This window comes from Poromitra crassiceps, assembly GCF_964638095.1.
Source record: "Poromitra crassiceps genome assembly, chromosome: 11".
Taxonomy (NCBI): Eukaryota; Metazoa; Chordata; class Actinopteri; order Beryciformes; family Melamphaidae; genus Poromitra; species Poromitra crassiceps.
Window position 1 is genome coordinate 17,389,221 of NC_139643.1, and position 25,541 is coordinate 17,414,761.

Here is a 25,541-nt window from a genome sequence, read left to right on the forward strand (position 1 = left end):
TGTCTGTCTGTCTGTCTGTCTGCCTGCCTCTCTGCCTGCCTGTCTGTCTGTATGGGCATCGATCTGTCTGTCTGTCTGTCTGTCTGTCTGTCTGCCTGCCTCTCTGTCTGTCTGTCTGTCTGTCTGTCTGTCTGTCTGTCTGTCTGTCTGTCTGTCTGCCTGCCTCTCTGCCTGCCTGTCTGGGCATCGATCTGTCTGTCTGTCTGTCTGCCTCTCTGTCTGTCTGTCTGTCTGTCTGTCTGTCTGTCTGTCTGCCTGTGTGTCTGTCTGTCTGTCTGTCTGTCTGCCTGTGTGTCTGTCTGTCTGTCTGTCTGTCTGCCTCCCTCTCTGCCTGCCTGTCTGTCTGTATGGGCATCGATCTGTCTGTCTGTCTGTCTGTCTGTCTGTCTGTCTGTCTGTCTGTCTGTCTGTCTGTCTGTCTGCCTGCCTCTCTGTCTGTCTGTCTGTCTGTCTGTCTGTCTGTCTGTCTGCCTGCCTCTCTGTCTGTCTGTCTGTCTGTCTGTCTGTCTGTCTGTCTGTCTGTCTGTCTGTCTCTCTGTCTGTCTGCCTGCCTCTCTGTCTGTCTGCCTCTCTGTCTGTCTGTCTGTCTGTCTGTCTGTCTGTCTGTCTGTTGAAGGAGAACTTCACAGAAAAACATGCTGAGGTACAGACCCAGAATAAGCCCACATAGGGTTTCCTGCCTCTCTACCTGCACATGCTTTTGTTGATTTCCTTTTCTCTCTTTCTGCACATGATCTCACACAGATCCGAAAACTGTAAACAGTTTTGCAGACATGAATTTAGTTTGACAGTTATTGAGAGATGATTTGGACCTGTGATGTCAAATGACATCATGCACAAATGACATCACTGGTCCACACTAGGGATGTTCATCAATTGTCGAAAATCAATAATTGATCATTAAGGAATGGAATCGATCCTGTGGAATTTGGATCGTTTTTGTTTTTGTTTTTTTTGGTATCAAATCAAATGGCTGAAACTATCAAATTTGATTTTCACTACATGGTTGCAACCAGGAGAGGGCGCAATTGGACAGACAGAGAACAATGAACAGAACACCTCTGTGGGTGGTGGGGCTATGGGTGTGGTCTAATTGAGCTGCAGCGAGAACTGAAGTGAGACGAACACAGCAGACAGAGGAAATGAAGCGTGCGAGGCGAAGTTTTGTGTGGGACCATTTCGAGTTAAAAGACGACGTCGTATATTGCAAGAACTGTGATGTAGTTTATAAGTACAACACGACTACGACGCCAATGATTCACCACTTGAACAGCGTACATCCGAGCCTGGTTAACCAGGAAGATGACGGCGCCGCCTCAGCCCACCATCACTGCGGCGTTAGCGGGGAGGAGATGTGATGGCCGGCGTACAGAAAAAATCACCCAGGCCGTATGCAACCTCATCGAGACAGATATGCTGCCCATAAATATCGTTGAGGGCAACGGTTTTCAACACCTGATGAACGTGATTGAGCCAGCGTATGAGCTTACCAAGCTGTGGAGGAGTGGGGAATTGAAGGCAAGGTTCAAGCATGCGTCCACGACAACGCCGCCAATATCACCGCTGCCAACAACCCCACCAGAGTCAACTGGCTATCTGTTCCGTGCTTTGCGCATACGCTGCAGTTGGCCATTAACACATTGAGTGCCAGCGACGCCATATGGCGTCATTAGAAATTTACCGTAGGCTGCCAGCGACGCCAAATGGCGTCAGTAACTCCAAATTGTTTTTTTGACGGGGGGGTGTCGATCTAAGCTTCTTACGTCGCCTCTAACAATATTGTAGCTATTGGAGGTCGATAACCTATTTTACAAACCCATTAGGTGGCGACAGCACTCTCCTGATCAGAGAAAAAGGAGCCAAACACACAGAAGAAGTCGCTGGGGAAAAGGAGGAAATCGCATCGCATCCGTCCGTATGCATCGACGTGCATGAAGCACAACGAGCACAACGCCAGCTGTGCCTGTGCCCGCAGCAGCAGCATCCGCTGTCACAACTGAGCACCTCCGTGTACGCTGCCACAGCACATCCGCATAATCTGTCTTATTATTCTCAACTGGAAGCATAGGAGCCCGTGACAAACACGCGGAACGCTGTAAAAATGCTGGATGTCGCGGACCCTTCACTGTGCAGAGCAAACTCAGTAGAGAGCCACCAGACACACCCAGGAGGAGGCGTGTGCAGTTGGGGGGGGGGGGGGGGGGCACGCAGAGCACCATACAACACTTCACCCAGACAGACCCAGACAGCAGGACAGGATTACAGGAGGAAGGGTCGGTTACATGGCATTTGACACAGGAGGAAGCTGTAACCAGCAGCGCACGCAGGGGCCAGTGCTGCTGGTTACAGCTCAAAAATATTATTCTGCCAAACAAAATTCCCTGGCCTTCACTGTTTTATTGAAGGAAATTATTTTTGAGGTGTGACTACATCAGAAAATTAGCTTCAGAGTCAGTGATGTGCTTGAAATGTTTAATTTCACAAAAGGCTCATTATCTCAGCTCGTAGAAAAAAAGGTCTGTTTTTCGTTCAATCAAGCTATCTTCTCCGGCTCATAACTAAAGAACGGAAAATGGGATCAATAAACTTTTTTTGCAGGTGATAGAAGAGAGTCTCATCGTTATTTGTGCGTGTTCAGTGTTTACATAGTAATTATTAAAGAAATTATATGACTGTTTTAAAATGCATTGCGGCCTATGTGGCACAGCAAGCAACCTTTTGCCCAAGGGCCGTGGCACTCAAAGTGTTAACGATGGATTTGCGCCATACCTGCACTGTGTCATCTCTGCTGCTGGCAAACTCGTTAGCCACTTCAATCACAGCGCTGTGGCAAGCAACGCGCTGCTGGCCAAACAGCAACAGATGAACCCGAATAAAAAGGAGCATCACAAGCTTGTTCAATCATGTAAAACCAGGTGGAACTCCGTCTGCGCCATGTTCAACCGGCTGATGATCGAGCGGTGGGCGGTTGTCGCTGTCTTGTCGGATCGGACGGTGACCAAGCTGCAAGATGCCAGGGTGCTGGAGCTCATTTTGTAAAAAAAAAAAAAAAATTAAAAAATCTATAAGTATTAATATGATCGATAATCGATAATTGATCGTTAATTTTCACCAATTATGGATTATGGAAAATTTTCAAAATGAACATCCCTAGTCCACACCGTATGCTCTCTAGGATACTGATTGGTTATAGTGTATGTGCACCTGTAAAACATCCAAAACATTATTGATAAGGAACACGTGGCGATTTTTCTTTCTTTTCTTGTGGCGGGCCGATTGCGTGTTCTTTTGCATCTATATTAAATGAAGATATTGTTTGTTTGTTTTTTTGCCTCATGCTTATTTGCACAGATATTCACATTTCTTGTGGGCTGAGAAATGTGTGTGACTCCTTTAACTTCAGTGCTCTTTGACTAGGGATGTCAATTTTCGGTTAATTTCACTTTCGATTAACCGACGCTAATAATCGATTAACCTATCGGTTAATTCATAATTTTTTAATATTAAAAAAAAAAAAAAAAAAAATGTTTTTTTTTTTTTTTTTTTTTTGTGTGTGTCTATTTACTCAATGAACTCATGCCCAAACAAGGCGTGTCTATTTAGATGCTGAAATGTTAATGCTTTTTGTGTTAGAATTTCTAACACAAAAAGCATTAACAAGCATTAACAAAAAGCATCAACATTTCAACACAAATTCTTTTTGTGTTAGAATTTCTAACACAAAAAGCATTAACATTTCAGCATCTAAATAGACACGCCTTGTTTGGGCATGAGCTCATTGAGTAAATAGACCAAAAAAAAAAAAAAAAAAAAAAAAATTTTTTTTTTTTTAAATATTAACTGATAGACCGACAGCAATAACCGAACAACGACGTTAGCGACGGTTAATCGATTAACGGTTAACCGTTGACATCCCTATCTTTGACGCCCAATGGTGTCATGTTTCTGTTTCGTGATGTCATGCAGTAGCAGTGTGAGCTGTGATTGGTCTACTTTTGGTGGGAGGGACAGACAGACAGACAGACAGACAGACAGACAGACGCACGCACGCACGCACACACACACACACACACACACACACACACACACACACACACACACACACACACAGACGAACCCTGTTTTAGACAGCTCAGCTATAGCCTGTGGCCACGCCATCAAAAGGTTGCATAATGTAGCTGTAAATGCCACCAGAAGCCCTCTAGTAGCCGATCTACACCGTAGCTCATACTCAGCTTGAGCTGTACATGGTTCTACTCTGTTAAAGGGGCTTTTATTCTGCCCCAAAGTCCACAATGACTTTCTGGTAAACAAAGATTTAAATATTCAGGTTTTCTGACCTCTCCCACTGTGTATCTACAGTATCTATCCATCTACTGTTAGGATGACGTCATCATTCCTACTTTGACGTCGTCATTCCTACTATGATGTCATCGATCACTGATGATGTCATGATTCATAAGTGTCTTTCATGCCTTTCGCTGGTGATGTCATAACACAGGTGATGTCATGCCTTTCGCTGGTGATGTCATAACACAGGTGATGTCATATTCGGATCTATAAGGGCCTGTTCCTGCAGGTCCTGGCTAGTGATTCATGAACTCACATCAAGGATCACATCAACCTCTACAACCTCTGCAACCTCTGCAACCGTCCCCAACCTCGAACAGTGCAGCCCCAGCTATCAAGTTCCACAACTCCCCTACTCTTGGAGAGTGTCTTGGCCCTCAACTACCCGTGAATAGATCCACATGTCTTCCGACGCCGATCCTGACAGTATGAATCACTCTGAAATGGATTTAGCGGGTACCCCAATCAAGGAGGAAGCCCCCGATAGGCCAGTTACCCGGCCGGTTGATTCAGCTGACCCACCAGGCGGTCAGCTGGATATCTCCACTCATCCTGATGTCTCCACTCGTCCTATCACGTTCGGAGACTTGCCGATAATAATTAAGCGCCTGATTGCCCACCAGGAAGAAGCAATCCAGGCTCTGGCTCTCAAGGCAAACCAGGCTCTGGCTTCCGAAGCCGCTGATCGGCACGCCGACCAGGAAAAAGCAATCCAGGCTCTGGTTTCCAGGGCCGATGATCGGGACGCCCTCCTGGTTAGCACAATCCAGGCTCTGGTTTCCAAGGCCGATGATCGGGACGCCCTCCTGGTTAGTAGGGATGGGCATCGAATTTCGAATTTTCGAATAATCGTTGTTATTATCAAGGTCGACTTTTATTATTGAAATTCGAAATTCGATTTTTTTTTTTTTTTTTTTTTTTTAGTGAAATGTTGCATTGTCTCCCCTGATTCTAAGTATAGTCAAATCGCTTGGTTTGAGCAAGTAAAACAATTTTTATAAGCATTTTAAGCAAGGTTTATGGAAAAATGAATGGCGGATGAAATCCCATGAAGAGGGAGAGGGGGTGACTTTGGCACCCCTTTGGCACTCAGACATGAGCCTACTAAATATTTAATGAACCACTCATGATTGTCAAACTGTTTTTTATTTTCGAAAATGTCAATGTCATGTAACATGTTCTTTACTTCAGTGGTGCAATGCTTGTTTGAGCTAAAAATCCACAGCAGAAGCTGTTTATATTAATTAATAAAGCCGTAGACTTAGAATCAGGGGAGACAATGCAACATTTCACTCAAAAAAAAAGAAAAGAAAATTTTTAATTTTTTTTACATTTTTATTTTTATTTTCGAAATTCGAATTAAATTCGAATTTGGCCAGCGAATTTCGAATAGTGTTTTTGCTAGAAATGCCCATCCCTACTGGTTAGCACAATCCAGAATATAGCTTCCACTGCCCAGGATCAGCTCGCCCTCCTGGCGAGCAGGCTAGATCGTCTCGACGGGCTAGGCCCCCAGGGTGCCATTCCGCAGCCTTCTGCCCCTCCTGCCCCAGCTTCCGAGCGCACCGTCGTTCCGGAGGTTTCCAGACCTTCCAGACCTGCTTCTAGCTCTGCCTCTCGGCCGCCTCCAGCTGCTAAGGGCATATTCTGGGGGGGAGTTCGCGTCATCCCAGAGCAGGGGCAGCCGGCCGACATCTGTACCAGCAGCCATCTGTACCGTGATCTGACCGGCAGGGTTCGCATCACACCAGAGGAGAGGCAGCGCCGTTTGGACACCCGGAGCTGCCTGTACTGTGGTCGAGCCGGGCATTACCTCTCCTCCTGCTCCCGGCGTCCAGTAAGTGGTCCCACCGCTCGCCGGCCCGTGGTACTCTCAGTGGATCAAGACTCTACGTGTCCAGCCAAGAAATCTGTACGGTTGGGTAGCGTTCCCTGCGGGACCCAGGAGTGGCAGTGTGTCTCCAAGAGGGTTAAGGAGTTGGAGAGGACTGTCGATCGTCTCATTGGGAAGTTCAATCGCTGCCTGCAGATCGGCTCCGTCCCCCCGCAGGCGGCCTCCGAGTCTGCTGGCCCTGAGGCACAACCTGTGGACCTGCCCCTCGCCGAGTCTGAACCCGTACCTGAGGCACAACCTGTGGACCTTCCCCTCGCCGAGTCTGAACCCGTACCCCAGCAGCAGCCAATTCCTGTCCTTGACCCACACGTAGGTTCCAGCTTCATGCTGGGAGGTTCCCGTAGTGTCGTCAGCCCTCGGTCAAGAGCAAGAAGAAATAAGAGGCGTTTAAAGGAGGAGACGGTGGGTGACCTCCCCAAACTACAGGTCGGGAGGGCAGGCCTCGCTGAGTCAGATCCCCCTGTGGCTCTGCCTTCGGAGACGGCGGCATTTGACCCTTTTGATGGTCCCCAGCCTCCCGTGTTTGGATCGTGCGCCGGGGGATGGCCGGCCCCAGAGGATCCACCGGACCCGGTAGAAGTTCTGTCTACGTATCGGTCCATCTATGGCTTCGATATCCAGTATTAGGGAGGAGCACCTCCACTGTCCTACACCCCCTTTGGGGTCTGACCACCTGCATCTAACCACCTGCTGAAGGGCACCTCACTCTCTTACACCCCCTTTGGGGTCTAACCACCTGCATCTAACCACCTGCTGAAGAGCACCTCTCTCTCCTACACCCCCTTTGGGGCCTAACCACCTGCGTCTAACCACCTGCGGAAGAGCACCTCCACCAGAACCTGCAGATTTTTGTTTCCAAGATGCCATCCTTGATGGCCTCATTGGACGCCAGGTGGCGTCCGTTGAGGGGAGGGTACTGTTAGGATGACGTCATCATTCCTACTTTGACGTCGTCATTCCTACTATGATGTCATCGATCACTGATGATGTCATGATTCATAAGTGTCTTTCATGCCTTTCGCTGGTGATGTCATAACACAGGTGATGTCATGCCTTTCGCTGGTGATGTCATAACACAGGTGATGTCATATTCGGATCTATAAGGGCCTGTTCCTGCAGGTCCTGGCTAGTGATTCATAAACTCACATCAAGGATCACATCAACCTCTACAACCTCTGCAACCTCTGCAACCGTCCCCAACCTCGAACAGTGCAGCCCCAGCTATCAAGTTCCACAACTCCCCTACTCTTGGAGAGTGTCTTGGCCCTCAACTACCCGCGAATAGATCCACATGTCTTCCGACGCCGATCCTGACATCTACAGCTATCCATTCATCCAACCCCTCATTATCAGCTGTTGATTAGTTTGATTGGTCAGTGTTTGTTTACCTCTGAAATTACCATTATCTGTCTGTCTGGTTTCAGGCACCCATGTTCTTCAGTGGAGGCACGGCTGTGTGGTCGACACCCAGCCTGACGGCTCCAGCAAGTTCACCCGCGGCATGGACATGTACAACTACGACGGAAATGACTTCCTGTCCTTTGATGACACCAACTCACGCTGGATTGCCCCGGATAACTATGGCCTACCGACCAAGAGGAAGTGGGATGAGGTCCGCGTCCTGAACGAGTACACCAAAGGCTACCTGGAGAAAGAGTGTGTCGAATGGCTCAACAAGTTCCAGAAATATGGCCAGGATCAGCTCAAAAAGGCCTGTATGTATAATGACGTTAATCTGTATTTTTTGTTTTGTTTTCTTTAAGCTTCTTTAGGTTTAGATGAATTAATAGTATATTTGGTAGTGTAGCTGGAAAGTGTGAAAAATGAATTTGATCATTTCCAGGTCTTGAAATGTCTGCTAAAGTATGGACTGTTTTGTTGCTCAGACCCCAAACACATAAGACTAGCCATTTGATAAAGATACTTTCATTACTTGTTTAAATTTTAATATTTGTGGCCACATTGTCCAGCAACTATCAGTAAACCATAATCTAATCCAGTCAAGAAAGTTTGTAGTCATTTGCTTTTGCTAATGATAGTATTAGTGTCATCTAGGGATGGGATGATCTGCTTATCTCAGTGTACGATCCAAAACGTGATTTCCGATTCATGGTTTCAATACAACCACGATAGGGTGTGATAAATTAAAGTTCCATGACAACAAAGTCTCATTAATTATCTTTCCAGCGATGCGATTGGCTGCTAGAATGTAAACAACAGGTTGAAAATCTCATTAAAAAGTGACAATAATAATGATATAATTTGGATAGAGAGCTTGTGAAACTGTGATGGTCAAGAGTCTCATCAGTGATTACTACAGCAGAATAACATGGAGCTGATATTACCATTAACTTATCTGACCCACCATACTAATATTGTCACATGATCTTTGTATTGCAATATATTCAATTTTGATATATCGTCCCATCCCTAGTTTCATTATTATTTGTTGTTGTAGTAAACATGATCAATATTAGTATTTGTATCATTATTGGCTTTAGGTGTAGTAGTAGTGACAGCAATATAAGACGTGTAACCTTGTTGTCTTTGCAGCTAAACCAGAGATGCACATGTTTTCAAAGCAGGCCAGAATTGAGGACCAGCTCATCTTGACCTGCATGGCCACAGGTTTCTACCCAAAAGACATCGAGATGCAGATCAAGAGGGACGGCCGTGTTGTGACTCCGCTGGACGGGTTGATGTCCACAGGCGTTCGGCCAAATGGAGACGACACCCACCAGCTCAGGATGAGCGTTGCGATATTAAAGACTGACTTAGCTGACTTCACCTGTGAGGTGAAACACACAGCATCTGACACGTATCTTTTCAGCAAGTGGGGTAAGAGCCTTCAAAATAGAAGAGTTTTTTTGTTTTGTTGTCTGCATGGTCCTTTACCAGCATCATCCTTCTTCACACTAATACAGTTCCACATATCCACAACTAGGATCTGCCCAGTACAACCTGATGGAGGTTAAGCCCCTTACAGTGTGATGATACTTGTTGGAGCAGAGAAGAAGAGCATCACTCATTCAGTTCCCCCCATCCAGATTTTCAGTCAGTTCAGTTCAGCAAACTCATAATGTTCTGCTCACAAAGCCATTTCTATAAAGTGTATCCAGGCCACGGTCAAAACATTGAGGGCCTGGATGCCATGATTTTTTTCCCCAATATTTTATTTTCAATTTTGTTGAGCAACATACGAACAAGACAAACAGGCTCAGACAGGAAAACAAAAGAAAGAAAGAAAACACATATAATCAACATTCAGTATTAAGTCGTGCTACCAGTGGCGTAAGGTGCTTATATCCTTGTAAGAGGTATTGTGCCCGGGATCCCACACAGCGGGTGCATGAGGAACCAGTCTGGCGAATCACCTGTCGCCCCAACCTCAACGAGGTAGGCTAGAAACGGGTCCCAAATGGCAGAGAATTTCAGGAACCTACGTCTCTCCATCCGTATAACAGAGGTCATATCCGTCAGCCACAATTGAAACTAGGGTGAAGAGGGGGACTTCCATTCCTTCAGGATTAGTTTATTGGCAACAGTTGTCCCCTGTGTCAGAGACTGCTGCAGCTGCAGGGAAGTTCAGAGAAGACTCCAAGCAGCCGAAGATGGCGAGTTCTGCCTCCGGCTGAAGGGTTATTTTGTAGGCCTTTGAGTACCAGTCAAATATTTTGGCCCAGAATCCCGTTAGTGAAGAGCAGAACCAAAAGGCATGAGATCGTGTGCCCTCCCACACTTGAATTAGTTGGCCATGATTGATGGAAGTAGTGGTCGCCCAAAAATCCATTTATAATTGATTCTGAACCGATTCTCAACTTCCAAAATAAATTTATTTGTAGTAAGTGATGCAGCCGCTTCTATAACACCCCATTTACACGTGGTTTTTAAATGCGACCTGTATCCAGAGAAGTTATCTGGATAATGGTAGCATTTACAAACTTAAATGAAGTGAAAGAGATCTGAACACAATGTGAGCCAGACTACCCTCAAATGTGGTCTGGCAGATCTGATCACATTCTGATCACGATGCATTAAACTTCACACCTTGCATTAGCATGCATTTTCCCTTACCCAGATAATATCCTCATAACGTATCCGGATACAGGTCACATTTAAAAACCAGGTGTAAATGGGGGGTAAGTGACTGTGTGTTTGATGCCAGATGTGTGAGGGTGAGGTGCACCTAGATGTGTGTTTGTGTTTTATGTTTTTGTGTTTTAAAAACATGTCTATGTTTTAGGACCAAACAAACTAAATGACAACTAAACTGATGTGCAGGAACGCAAAGTAGCAATTATTTTCAAAGTCAATTGTTTTTACCTGGAAAACTTGTGTCCCGCAGTAGTGATGCAGCGATTAAACAATGTCACTAATACATGCGACCTTTAACCCAGGTGCTGTGACTGATGTGACTGTTCCTGTGTTTTAGATCGCCCTGTTGAGACTGACAACCCTGGAGCTATCATCGGAGGTGCTGCTGTTGGTGCTGTTGTTGTCGGCGGTCTGTTGATTGTATTGGGTGTGATGTGGTATAAGAAGATAGGACCATTTGGTAGGTGAAAAATTCAACAATAGTCTTCTCTCAACTAATATATTGTTTGACTGAAGTGTAAAATAATAAAATATAAACATAATTCTTACGAAGAGTTTAACATATTTTGTCTTTATTACACAGCACAGAGAGCAAGACCAATGCAGCCCAAACCCCTGGATGTATTTTTGGTACAACCATTGACCCAACCACCTGGTACGTGTCCTTGCCCAGAGAGTTTCATTCCAAAATGATATTTACATCCTTTGAAAACAAGTGTTTCCTGTTCCTACCAAATGTTTTCTGACAGAAAGTTAAGTCCACTGCTTACTAAATAGTTCTGCTTTTGAGATTTGAATCATCTGTGCTTCTGAAGTATTGAGAGATGTGTTTCACAACATTTCATGAAAATAAATAGGTTGCCATTTTGGAATGAAGCTCATAATACAGTACAATATGCTACACCAAAGCTCAAAGTTGTTTTAAAGGTTGCTCTACGGTGCCCACAGACGACTTGTTATGTGGGTAAACTTAAGACTTGTTATGTGGGTAAACTTAAGACTTGTTATGTGGGTAAACTTAAGACTTGTTATGTGGGTAGACTTGTTATGTGGGTAAACTTAAGACTTGTTATGTGGGTAGACTTAAGACTTGTTATGTAGGTAGACTTAAGACTTGTTATGTGGGTAGACTTAAGACTTGTTATGTGGGTAGACTTAAAGGAGAATTTCGTTTTTTTTTAACCTGGATCCATCTCCTGGCATTAATTATGATTTGGCCACTCACCAGGCGATCTCCGCGGCGTTTCTGGCCGTCCTAGCGTTGTTTTGACATCAATAGCGTCCAAGTCAGTTGTAAAATGGAGCTGACTTGGGGCCAAGTGTGAGCCTGTCCTTCCTGCATCTAAATAGCTATTTTTATTCCCGTTTTCGCCAAATATCGTCAGAATCTGATCCCTCAAGAACCACCACACTGATATTTCGCCAAAGGCTGTTTCCTGGAGTCACACAGGGATCAAATTACCTCAAACGTGATCTCGGTCACCAAGTCTCGTGAAGTCCCGCGATACATTCCTGCCGACTGGCCAAGTACAGGAGGACGCTTTGCGGTGGTGGTTTTAGCGCAACCTATGTGGGGTTTGGCATAACCTTCGTTATTTCGAATCCCACATAGGTTACGCCAAACCCCACATAGGTTGCGCTAAAACCACCACCGCAAAGCGTCCTCCTGTACTTGGCCAGTCGGCAGGAAAGTATCGCGGGACTTCACGAGACTTGGTGACCGAGATCACGTTTGAGGTAATTTGATCCCTGTGTGACTCCAGGAAACAGCCTTTGGCGAAATATCAGTGTGGTGGTTCTTGAGGGATCAGATTCTGACGATATTTGGCGAAAACGGGAATAAAAATAGCTATTTAGATGCAGGAAGGACAGGCTCACACTTGGCCCCAAGTCAGCTCCATTTTACAACTGACTTGGACGCTATTGATGTCAAAACAACGCTAGGACGGCCAGAAACGCCGCGGAGATCGCCTGGTGAGTGGCCAAATCATAATTAACACATTGAATGCCAGCCATGTTTTCATTCCTGTAGGTAAGTTGTGCCAGGGGTGTTTTTGACGATTCTGGCTCATTTTAGAACAGCCGAGGATTCTTTTCTGTTAAGAATTCATGAACACCAATCATCTAAAAATAACTAATAGAATGTGTGCTTTCTCTGTCTAAAAGAGTTAGTTTGCAGAGTTAGTAGTTATGTAGATATTAGCCGTTGAGTACAGCATGGTTTCAGCGTCTGGAAATTTATTCAGAGATAAATGGCTTTTTGTGAAACAGTCACTTTAACCATTCATTTTTGGCATCAGTAAGACCGTCAGACATTCTAAACAATAGTTTTGAACAGTAATTTCCTCCATAACAACAGGAAACACCCCTCTCATTCAAACTCCTCCCTCCGTGTGTCTTCTCCTCCTTCCTCCTGGCTGTACAGCGGGCGTGTCAGAAGCGCTTTTGCTGCTGCCTGCCTGTGTGCCTGCCTGCCTGCTTGCCTGCGTGCGGACGCTCCTTGTGCGAGTCAAGATGGGCCGGGGAATGCGTGGGCGATGGGCAGATGTTGATTCTGGCCTTGACTGAGGTGTTTCAAAGTGTGTTTCACCTATGATCTATTTTGCAAATCGCTCTCCGCTCTCTGTGTGCTGCTGCCGGTGCGCGGCCGCTCTCAGGCAAGACAAGTCTTGAATGGATTACTGTAAAATCGCCACGCCATTTCCTTGAACGGCTTGCTTCCGCGGCAGTTTTTTCTTTGATTTCGGTCGTCTGGGGGAGCACTGTCAACACTTAGTGGGTCGGTAAAATAGATTATACACATTATCTTGCTCCAATAGTGATCTCGAAGATGTAAAAGTTGTTGATTGATGTCCCACCGTCAAAAAAAAAAAATGTTTATGTAAGACGAGTAAACTCGGCTCTGGCACTTAAGCGTTGGATTATGTAAGACGAATTATTTCGGCTATGGCACTTAACACATTGACTGCCAGACGTTTTTTTTGCTGTAGGTAGCTTCTGCCAAGCCGTTTTTTGAGGATTATGGCTCATTTTATAAGAGCCGAGGATTCGTTTCAGCTTGGAGTTTGTGAACATACAATATCTCAAAAGTACTAATAGAATGTGTACTTTCTCTGTCTAAAAGAGTTAGTTTGTAGAGTTAGTAGTTATGTAAGCATTAGCAGTTGAATACAGCATGGTTTTAGCGTGAGAAAGAATATTCAGAGATAAACGGCTTTTTGTGAAATTGGATGGAACATTCACTTTAACCATTCATTTTTGGCTCTCTCTCTCTCTCTCTCTCCCTCCCCCTCTCGCTCTCTCTCTCTCTCTCCCTCCCTCTCGCTCTCCCTCCCTCTCTCTCTCTCTCTCTCTCTCTCTCTCTCTCTCTCTCTCTCCCTCCCTCTCGAGTTGCTTCAACTCCTCCCTCCGTGGGCGGACAAGCTTGTCACCAGTCAGTGCTTTGCTGCTCTCCTGTGCCTGTGGCTGCACGGCCGCTGTTTGAGGAAGTCGGGATGGACTCGCTCGTTTGGAGTTTTGGTTGAGAGAAGCTTTTGCGATTCTGGTCATATTTATGCTGTGTGTTTCAAAGTGTGTTCCTCCACCTGTAATCTATCACCCGATCATAGTAGATCGGCTGAATCTATTATGTAAATTTGCAATCCCGCATCGCCAGCAATCAGCGCGAAAAGGAGAATGGCTGGGCTGAGAATGGCATGACAAGTTAAAAAAATGCTTTCCTTTCTCTAGCCAGGAGAGCACTGTTGCCACTTAGTGGGTCGGTGGAATGGGTTGTAAACGTTCGGTGGCTCCAATAATTATATAAGAGATGTAAAAGGCTTAGATGCACAACCCACCGTCAAAAAAAAAAAATCGATGCCAAAAACGTGTAAACACGTTGTTGGCAGGGAACAGCTGGATTCTGAAAACGTGTTCATACGTTGTTGGCAGTGAATGTGTTAAGGTGTTAATGCCAGGAGATGGATCCAGGTTAAAAAAAAACGAAATTCTCCTTTAAGACTTGTTATGTGGGTAGACTTAAGACTTGTTATGTGGGTAAACTTAAGACTTGTTATGTGGGTAGACTTAAGACTTGTTATGTGGGTAAACTTAAGACTTGTTATGTGGGTAAACTTAAGACTTGTTATGTCGGTAGACTTAAGACTTGTTATGTGGGTAGACTTAAGACTTGTTATGTGGGTAGACTTAAGACTTGTTATGTGTGTAGACTTAAGACTTGTTATGTGGGTAAACTTAAGACTTGTTATGTGGGTAGACTTAAGACTTGTTATGTGGGTAGACTTAAGACTTGTTATGTGGGTAGACTTAAGACTTGTTATGTGGGTAGACTTAAGACTTGTTATGTGGGTAGACTTAAGAAAACAAGCAATGTAAAGTCCACAGTCTTTACATAAATTGAAAGATGGATTATTTCTGTAAAAGTTTGAAGGTTGGGTTTGCTGCCATGTTGATAAAAAAGGGGTTCATGTTAAAGTGAGTCATCGGAGGTTTTCTTGTTGTTCTGTTGTCAATTGCTGTGGCTTGGTTGGTGGTGATCATGTATGTTAAGAGGAAAGGACCATTAAGGTAGGTGCAAAATATAACAGTATTCTTAACATTGCATAAATACATAACTACAACGGTTACTTCTGTACATATAGCCTACCTGGTAAGGTTTGAGCAACAACAAAAATGCAACATTGATTAAAAAAAATCATTCTTCTGCCAAGAAATGTAGTCCTTCAAGCCCCCCTCCATAATACATAATAATCTTAATCATAAATAAAAATTATAAAATTATTTTCAATGCTAATAATTAAAACACAAATATTTTGGCCACATAATGATTATCTACACTATAATGACACTAGCGCATCTCTCTGTCCTTCGCGTATCTCGAGAACCGTTGGTCCGATCGACTTCAAACTTGTGGAGTGCACCAATGGGGACCTGACTGAGTGCAGACCACCGTTTTTTTTTTCTCAATATTAATAGGACGTTCACTATTTATAAATTTCTGTCCTCGTTCATTTGAATTATCTCCCCAGTCCGCTGTTTACCGAGCAACTGTGAAGATCCTAAAAGATTATAGTCATATATTGAGAGCAGTGTGTGTCTGTGTGCTTCGACAGAACAAGGAGCCCCGTGTGTGTGTGTGTGTGTGTGTGTGTGTGTGTGTGTGTGTGTGTGTGTGTGTGTGTGTGTGTGCGCGTGTGCGCATGCGTCTGTCTCTGTGTGTGTGTGTGGGTGTGTGTGTGTGTGCGTGTGCGCATGCGTCTGTCTCTGTGTGTGTGTGTGTGTGTGTGTGTGTGTGTGTGTGTGTGTGTGTGTGTGTGTGTGTGTGTGTGCGTGCATCTGTGTGTGTGTGTGTGTCGGGGTGTGATATCCACTGCCTGCCTGCCTTCATAGTACCTACCTGCCAACTTGATCACTGCAGGGTATTTGTTTTGTGACCAATTGATATCACTGTTCTGGGCAGAAAGCCAGATTGATGGATTCATAGATGATACCTCCTGTAGACTAACATCTGTTTGTTTGATTGATTGATTGAGTGATTGATTGTTTGTTTGATTGATTCACAGTGACAGGCAACCCAGACGAGGTCAAAGTACTAATTGATAACGTCATTTCTACCTGTGTTCTACTTGCTAATTTTATCCATTGATTTACAACCCCAGAATGTGAAGAATTCCAAAATGAAAAGTCTACCACTTCAATAATAGGACACCAACTTGCACAAATTAACTGAGTACATACAATTAAAACAAGTCATGGTCCATTTAACTGGTAACTGCCGTTTTTGCCTTTAAAAAAAGTTACACTTTGACAGGCTGTAACCTCTGTATTTTGGCTATACTGAATGGACTTCAGATATGTTGTGTTTGTTTGTTTGTTTGTTTCTAAAGTGAAAAAAGAGACATAGCATTTTAATTGATGATATAAATCTTTATATCTTGACAGGTTATTTGCAGATGGGTGAAAGCAAAGTGTCTCTGCTTAGTCCTGTAAGTGTAACACTGAGCAAATGTGTCCAACTGTTCATTTGTGTCTGAACTGTTTCTTCATAGGAGGAAACGACAAAGACGCTGACAAATCCAGCATGGCCAGCTTTGACTCTGGTGAGTTCACAATTTCTCACCTCTGAAATTATTTCATTTTAATACTCTTTAATGGCACAGTAAAGAAAAGTGATGTTTACAGATGAGTGAAAGAAGAGGGTCTGTGCTTGATCCTCTGAGTGTAACAGTGAGCAAATGTTTCCACCTGTTAATTACTGTGAAACTGTTTCTTCATAGGATTAAACTTCCCTGGCAGCACTTCCTCTAGCAGCACTGGCTCTGGCAGCAGTCGCTCTGGCAGCGATGACTCAGGTGTGAATTCTTATGCCGGGCTACATGAATTCAGCCCGATAATAAAATGATTTGGTCCGTCTTTAGTCTTGTAGTGTGACATCATCAAAGACCAGCGTCGTGCTTCCTAATGAACTCATCACGCCTTTTCACCTTTCTCAATCAGGGTTCAAATATCTTGGAGTAAACATCACTCGGTCTTTTTCTGTGCTTCTATCTGCTAATTTCACCCCCCTAATGTCTCAAACCATATCTGACTTTCAGAGATGGAACAGTTTGCCTCTGACTTTAACCGGCAGAATAAACACTATCAAAATGACCGTTTTACCAAAGTTTATGTACTTCTTCCAATCAATCCCATTGTTTCTACCAAAGTCATTTTTTCAGTCTTTAAATAAGTTGATTTCTACTTTTATCTGGTCTGGTAAACATCCGAGAATTAGTAGTTCTGCTCTACAGGAATGCAAATTGTCTGGTGGTCTTGTGCTTCCAAACTTCCTATTGGGCAGCTAATTCTCATAAGTTAATATTTTGGTTCCATTCAGCGAACACACCCTGAGGCCAAATCATGTGCTTCATCTACATCTCTTTCTGCCCTTTTATGTTCCTCCAATGTCTCTCTCTCATTATACAAAAACACAGTTGTCCTCTCTTCAAATTTGGTATCAATTCTGACATCATTTCAATTTCTCTTTTGCCTCAACTTTACGTCCTATAACCTCTAACCATCTTTTTCCCGGTCCTTTAGACTCTCCCTTTTCTTTATGTAAATTCAAAGGAATCATCTCCTTTTGTGATTTATATCAGGATAACATATTTCCTACTTTTCTATCCCTTTCAAGTAAATTTTACTTGCCACGTTCACATCTCTTCAGATATTTTCAGATACGTCCCTGTGTGTAAGCTCTCAGTTCCGCTCTTTCCCTTCTTTACCAACTCTGCTTCCTTGGGAGGAATTACTTCATCTTTCACTTGATCAGAGATCACTTATATTTCAGATTTACTCCATGATGTCATTTAATAACAAATATGTTGTGAAAGCTAAATCAGCCTGGGAGGAGGAAATAGGTAGTGAGTTATCTGATCAACTGCTGGAGCAGTTGATTGGGTTAGTTCTACAATGATGTAGATGTGTCCCCTGGTAAGCCTCAAGGATAGAATGTCTAGGTTACAGTTTGCCAAAAAGGCTAGATGGAAAAAAAAGTTTGATGGACAGATGAGACAAAGATCAACCAGTACCAGAGTGATGGAGAGAGGAACATGTGGAGCAAAAAGGAACAGCTCATGATCCATGCATACCACCTCATCTGTCAAACATGGTGGAGGTGTTGTTATGACTTGGACATGTATGACTCCACTCCACTGAACCTGGCTCACTTTTGGTCACATGTCCCACAGGGAGTTAGACAGCAGACTCTCAAGCAGGAGTTTTGCTTCCACAAAATTATTGTTGTTGATATCACTGCCGGCGGCAGCAGCAGGATGTATACAGAAACATCTTGTCTGCTCAGATCCAAGTGAACATCTCGTCTACTCAGATCCAAGTGAACGCATCAAAACAAAATGGACGATGCTTCACCATGCAGCAGGACAGTTCTTGACTGTCCAAGTCAATCACCAGAGCACATTGAGAATGAGCTTTAGCTTTCTGAAGAGCAGAATGAAGGCAAAAAGCACCAGAAACAAGATGGCTGCAGTACAGAGCTGGCAGAGTATCATCTGAAGTCTGTGGGTTTCAGACTTCAGCCAGTCATTGATCAGAAAAGATATGCAACCAAATATTACAATTTCATGATAACTATAGTTAACTTTGTGTTAATTACTTTTGCTCCTTTAAAATGGGGCATTATGTATACAAAGGGCTTTCGTCACTTCCTACACAGGTCACCTGATCTGAATGTAAATCAACTCAAAGCTGCCAGTCATGAGCTGACATTGTTTAATTTAATATCCAGTGTCCTGGAGTACCGAGCCAAAACAACAGAAAATGTGCCACTGTCCAAATACTTGGACTGCACTGTGTAGATAGACTAAAATCAAATACTTACGGACTGCACTGTGTAGATAGAGTAAAATCAAATACTTATGGACTGCACTGTGTAGATAGACTAAAATCAAATACCTATGGACTGCACTGTGTAGATAGACTAAAATCAAATACTTATGGACTGCACTGTGTAGAGTAAAATCAAATACTTGGACTGCACTGTGTAGATAGACTAAAATCAAATACCTATGGACTGCACTGTGTAGATAGACTAAAATCAAATACTTATGGACTGCACTGTGTAGATAGAGTAACATCAAATACTTATGGACTGCACTGTGTAGATAGACTAAAATCAAATACTTATGGACTGCACTGTGTAGAGTAAAATCAAATACTTGGACTGCACTGTGTAGATAGACTAAAATCAAATACATATGGACTGCACTGTGTAGATAGACTAAAATCAAATACTTATGGACTGCACTGTGTAGATAGACTAAAATCAAATACTTATGGACTGCACTGTGTAGATAGACTAAAATCAATTACGTATGGACTGCACTGTGTTGTAGATAGACTAAAATCAAATAATTATGGACTGCACTGTGTAGATAGAGTAAAATCAAATACTTATGGACTGCACTGTGTAGATAGACTAAAATCAAATACGTATGGACTGCACTGTGTTGTAGATAGACTAAAATCAAATAATTATGGACTGCACTGTGTAGATTGAGTAAAATCAAAGCACTGAAGTTTGTTTGTTTGATTCACAGGGAAAGGAAAGGACGAGAAGGTTCCACTAACGGGTAACAGCATTTCTACCTGTGTCCTACTTTAACTGCTATTTTTATCCATTCATTCATAACTACAGCATGTGAAGTACAGTACATGACATTAAAATAACTGATGGTCCTTTTATGGAATAACTGGTGCCTGAAGCTTTTACCTGAGGAATGAACACTTTGACAGACTGTAACCTCTGTGTTTTAGCTAAAGGGATACGGCAACTTTTCGGGAATTTCTCTTATTTGCCATAACCCCCATATAATACATAACCACGATACACAATGCCTTTACCATCACTGTCCGCGCAGTTTACAGTGAGCTACAGTCATCAAGTTATGGCTCATTTCCACCTCATATAACAGCACAGTATAGCTCTACTCGACCTGGTCTTACTCGGCTCTACTTGATATAGACTCTGTTTCCATAGCAAGTTTACTCGCCTCCGCCCACACCTGGTCGTCATAGCGACCGCATATCTGCCCTCCGCCCATAGCCGAAGTAGCCTATAACGTATAACGTTAAAATTAAATCCATACACAGAACTTTTAAACTGGTTATGAAATATTGGTGCCTCTAAATGACCTACAGTGTACATGGGCAAATGTGACAATCGGCTAGGAGAATGGATATAACTTTGTTGTTACTCAAACTCACATGCATGCACTGCGCGGGGGATGGGAGTACGCTACGGGGAGAAGGGAAGCCTCTACCCCGGCGGCAACTCACCAGGCAAGACCGCGGCTTCACTGAACCCCCGCCTCCGGCCTAGCAGAGCCGACGTAGCACACAACAACAAAGGGCTTCCCGAGGAGCGGACATTTTCTCTCTCAAAACAATTGAAAACCACCGTCATGTTAAAGCTGAGCAAGGAGATCGATTTTATTTCACCAGAGCCGAAGGCAGCAACACAAAAGACTGATGGAAATAACAAAAGAGAAGGTAAGCCCCACTAAACTGCTATCCAGCATTGACAGTAGACAGTCAACACGATTCTGCCTGACCAATCAGTCGTCTGCAGTGTTTTCACATCACGGTATGGTACCGGGTTCACAGCGCTGGAACCTCAACAGAGCAGGGACCAAAAGCAGCACGACTCAACCTGGGCTGTCCACGTTTTTGATCGGTGGAATGAGACAAAAAAGCGAGACGAGCTGGGCGGGGCCGCGCTGATACCAGCGGTGGAAATGGGCCATTAGTATCGCCATAGAATGGAGGCTAATGGTACAGCTGTTCAAAATCACCAAAAACACACATCTCACAGCGCCAAAATACATGTTGTGCTTCGGGTACTCACCACGAGATGAAATATTAATCCAAAATGCAGAGAATCGCTCTTTTTGGAGGAAAAGAGATACAACGGAAATATTACTTTGACCCATCTAAAATCATGTGACTCATGTCACATATTTACATTACAGCCCCGAGCCAAGTATTCTACAACGACGCTGGGCTCCACTACAACAGTGTTTAATGTCGGAAGACTAAATTAGCAACAGGCGGACACTGGAACGAGGTCAGAGACGGGTCATGAGTCACATGATTTTAGATGGGTCAAAGGCATATCTACGATGTATCTTGTGCATTCTGTGGCCGGTCGAGTTGTTGTCATGTCATCATGGTGTCTTTGTGTCATTAATAATCTAGATTAATTTGGTTATTTTTCTATGGGTCTTTCTTGTGTTTTCCCCCTAAAAGGGGGCGAGACCATGTGCCGCCTACAAAATGACGTATTGCCGATGTATCGTATGCTTGGCCTTCAAGTGGTCATGTCGTGAACATGTGCAGTTAGAAGCCACCGAGGCTAACAATGTAGCTACCACTAGCTAGCGAGCGACTAACTACGTTATTGCAGGAAATGCAAAGGCATGATGATCGAGGAAACAAGATGAGACTGTTGAGAATCTTAACATGTTTGTTCCTCAGACATATAAAATGACTATGAAAAGATCTATACAGCTAAAAATGTCTATTTACTTTCCATCCATTTTGTGAAAACGTCACAGACACGTCACAAGTCGTGAGCTTTGAATCTTTCAGAAAGATTCCACATACCAAGTCGTGAACACCTGAGGGGGCCGTTCAAGTGGATTTATGTCGTGTTCACGGTAAACATGAGCCCACTTGAATGCAGCATTGGACCGACCCAGTCTGCTCAGCCAGGAAGGATGACATCACTGATGACATCACTGATGGCATCATTGCTTGAGTGACATCACATCATTAGGTAATAATTAGGGCAATTACCTAATTAAAAAATCTGTCTCCGTCAGGTCACCCGCACGGGTGCTCTTTACACTCTGCTCACTCACTCACAAACGGACACTTCTCATTCTTATAGTTGGCAGATAGTTATTTTAATCTTTCTAGTGTGTATGTGTAAAATAATGCCTTTGTCCCCCTACAGGCCTCGGAACAGACTCTGACCACAAGCAGAACGGAGGAGAGAAGATGGTCTGAACTGTCTCCAAAATAACATCATCTCCATCTGAAAACAAGCAGTGCTGCTGACCTGTGGCTATATTAGACTTTAAAGCAGTGTTCTCCAGTGTAAATACTTTGGGAGACTTTGGCCTGTTGGTCAGTGTGAGAACATAGACACCAAAATCATCCATTCATGTAGGAGATTTATACACAAAATGATATAAAATACTACTGAACTAGCAGGGACTACTTTCCCTGTTTCCATAGGAAGTGAAGGTAGTGGCTGATGGGAGACTCACTGTGTACAGCTCAAAATCACTGCTCAGTGGATGTGGTTTCTCACATGAAATAGTTCCAAAAATAAACCTGGCAATAGTCATCTGTTTTGAATTAGTGATACTTCATATTTATTGGCCATGTAATAATAAATGCTATTAATTTGGCATTAACTCATTCACTGCCAACAACGTATGAACACGTTTTCAGAATCCAGCTGTTCCCTGCCAACAACGTGTTTACACGTTTTTGGCATCGATTTTTTTTTTTTGACGGTGGGTTGTGCATCTAAGCCTTTTACATCTCTTATATAATTATTGGAGCCACCGAACGTTTACAACCCATTCCACCGACCCACTAAGTGGCAACAGTGCTCTCCTTGCTAGAGGAAGGAAAGCATTTTTTTAACTTGTCAAGCCATTCTCAGCCCAGCCATTCTCCTTTTCGCGCTGATTGCTGGCGATGCGGGATTGCAAATTTACATAATAGATTCAGCCGATCTACTATGATCGGGTGATAGATTACAGGTGGACGAACACACTTTGAAACACGCAGCATAAATATGACCAGAATCGCAAAAGCTTCTCTCAACCAAAACTCCAAACGAGTGAGTCCATCCCGACTTCCTCAAACAGCGGCTGTGCAGACAGGCACAGGAGAGCAGCAAAGCACTGACTGGTGACAAGCTTGTCCGCCCACGGAGGGCGGAGTTGAAGCAACTCGAGAGGGAGGGAGAGAGAGAGAGAGAGAGAGGGAGGGAGAGCGAGAGGGAGGGAGAGAGAGAGAGAGAGCGAGAGGGGGAGGGAGAGAGAGAGAGAGAGAGCCAAAAATGAATGGTTAAAGTGACAGTTCCATCCAATTTCACAAAAAGCCGTTTATCTCTGAATATTCTTTTTCACGCTAAAACCATGCTGTATTCAACTGCTAATGCTTACATAACTACTAACTCTACAAACTAACTCTTTTAGACAGAGAAAGTACACATTCTATTAGTACTTTTGAGATATTGTATGTTCACAAACTCCAAGCTGAAACGAATCCTCGGCTCTTATAAAATGAGCCATAATCCTCAAAAAACGGCTTGGCAGAAGCTATCTACAGCAAAAAAAAACGTCTGGCAGTCAATGTGTTAAAAGTGTGGATAATGCTAATAGCATACAGTCACTTAATATAGTGGGCTGATTTCGGTGTCCATGTTTTATGTCTATGTACAGGCAAGTTGACCAACTGGCCAGTTTCCCCCAAAACTCCCAGTATTCCTTTGTCCCATGATTATTCAATTTTGATGAAAGTTTAATTAGTTAAACTGAATGAATTTAAAGACCCAAGTCCTCACAATACTGCACCTTGATTGGCCGACAGCAGCAGCAACCAATCAGCCATTGTGAGGTGTTCACCAGAGTTAGTCTGAAACTGACTGTAAAAGAAAGGTGCGTCTTTAAAAATGCAATAATTTTGAGTTTAATCTCCCGAAACATCATTTTTTAACATGTTTGATCCCAAAATAGAGGACATTTTGAATTCCTATAATATGGGGCTCTTAAAGGCTGTGCTAATATTGCACTTCAGTTCTAATTCTAATAGGCAACCTTCTTATCATGTGTGTAATTTGTAAAGAGAATATTTGCAGCCTTTAGCTTCTTCCAAATTGAGAAAAACAGTGTAAATCCAGCACCGTGGCTCCTGCGTCACATCACTGGCTTGCTGGGGAAGCTAAGCAGGCTGTAGTCAGACCAGTAGGAGGTGCTCTTCCCTCTGGTCTCATGAATAGTCTCCCCAATGCCCCAGGGCAGAGACACTTACTCTGTCCTGTGAGTGAGCACCGTCCTTCAAATGAGACGTTAAACCGAGGTCCTGACTCTCTGTGGTCATTAAAGACCCCATCAACACTCTTCGCAAGAGTAGAGGTGTAACCCCGGTGCCCTTTGGAGTGTAACCCCGGTGCCCTGGGGGTGTAACCCCGGTGCCCTGGCTAAATTCCCACACAGGCCTTCCTTTCATCATGGCCACCTAATCATCCCTCATTACTTAATTGGTTCATTCAGTTCTCAACTCTCCACCGTGATGCTGATCTGATGTGTGGTGAGCGTTCTGGCTGCCGTGCATCACCCAGGTGGCTGCTACACATCGGTGGTGGATGAGTTGAGTTCCCCATACACACACACACACACACTCTGATATGTAAAGGGGCGGCTGTGGCTCAGGAGGTAGAGCGGGTCGTCCACTAATCAGAAGGTTGGTGGTTCGATCCCCGGCTCCTCCAGTTCGCATGTCGAAGTGTCCTTGGGCAAGACACTGAACCCCAAATTGCTCCCGATGGCTGTGCCAGCACCCTGCGTGGCAGCTGGTCACCTTCGGTGTGTGAATGGGTGAATGTAGGCACATTGTAAAGCACTTTGGATAAAAGCGCTATATAAATGCAGTCCATTTACCATTTCCATTTAAAGTGCTTTGGGTGCCTTAAAGCACTATATAAATCCAATCTATTATTATTAAAGGTGACACTTTTTATTGAAAAACAATTCAATATTTTTTTTATATTGTACAATTGCCGCTGATTGCATTCTTAGGGTTACCTGATTTACATCCTGTTAAAAACGGGATGCTGTGTGTGTGTGCATGTACATATGTGTGTATAGTATATAGAGCTCAAACCTGGGCAACCTAGATGTGATTCAGTTTGATCAGTATCGTTCAGCAACAATATTACACTTTCTAGGCCTGACCATGCTTACATTGGATATTTAAGTGACTGATGAGCTCTGGAGACATTGCTCTCCTGTGTGTTTCCACTGGAGCAGGAGGACGTCCTCATAGTCATGTCAGGCACTGTCAGTGCTGTGCAGCCAAGTCCAGTGAGCTCAGTAAGCACTGTCAGTAAACTGAGACAAAACAAACAAGACATATCTACTGTATCTAAACTGTGTGAATAGAACAATTATAAATGAGGGAAAGAAAGTGTAATATTTGAGCAGATGTGTGATTTTTCTCATGATTCTTCTCATCCTGATCTTATTGAGCTGAAAGTGATCTTTTTCTAAATGACTTGTTGATGTAGGGCTGTAGACATGTTTGAAATGTTTTGAAATTGTGCAATAGTAATTTAACTTTTGATCAAGATGGCATATTATGTTCAAGATGGCACAGTATGACATTTTTCATTACTATTATGATGTCAAATATTAATGAGTTCTCCCTTTTTGGGTTTGACGATACAATTGAATTGCGTTTAAATGATCCACACAATGAAACAGCCGCCCACGTGCGGTGTGGTGGTCACTTGTGATTGGGGGAGATTATCCCTCTAGTTAGGAGCCAATCAAATGGTTTTAATGTGTGAAAGCAACAAATACCTACAGACAATAGGGAAAAGATCTTAGTCTCATACATTTGTGTT

General features: G+C 43.7%; 2 protein-coding genes across 5 annotated transcripts in view; both read left to right on the forward strand.

Moving 5' to 3' along the window:
- LOC310785519 (class I histocompatibility antigen, F10 alpha chain-like) overlaps window positions 1–25,541 on the forward strand; it is a 370,829-nt gene that overhangs the window by 158,950 nt on the left and 186,338 nt on the right. The gene's annotated exons all lie outside the window — the stretch shown is intronic.
- The window catches only part of LOC310785523 (popy class I histocompatibility antigen, alpha chain E-like), a 201,396-nt gene that overhangs the window by 3,847 nt on the left and 172,008 nt on the right, over window positions 1–25,541 (forward strand). The window contains exons 3-10 of one of the 4 annotated variants that reach the window (XM_083646641.1): window positions 7,669–7,959; window positions 8,798–9,082; window positions 10,677–10,799; window positions 10,923–10,994; window positions 16,387–16,437; window positions 16,615–16,689; window positions 19,435–19,467; window positions 21,852–22,667. In XM_083646641.1, coding sequence (XP_083502767.1) covers window positions 7,669–7,959; window positions 8,798–9,082; window positions 10,677–10,799; window positions 10,923–10,994; window positions 16,387–16,437; window positions 16,615–16,689; window positions 19,435–19,467; window positions 21,852–21,904 — 983 coding nt within the window. In that variant the 3' untranslated portion in view covers window positions 21,905–22,667. Of the gene's footprint in view, window positions 1–7,668; window positions 7,960–8,797; window positions 9,083–10,676; window positions 10,804–10,922; window positions 10,995–15,900; window positions 15,921–16,386; window positions 16,438–16,614; window positions 16,690–19,434; window positions 19,468–21,851; window positions 22,668–25,541 lie in introns of those variants that run through there. The other 3 variants (XR_014553178.1, XM_083646640.1, XM_083646642.1) reach the window with 3 other exon arrangements.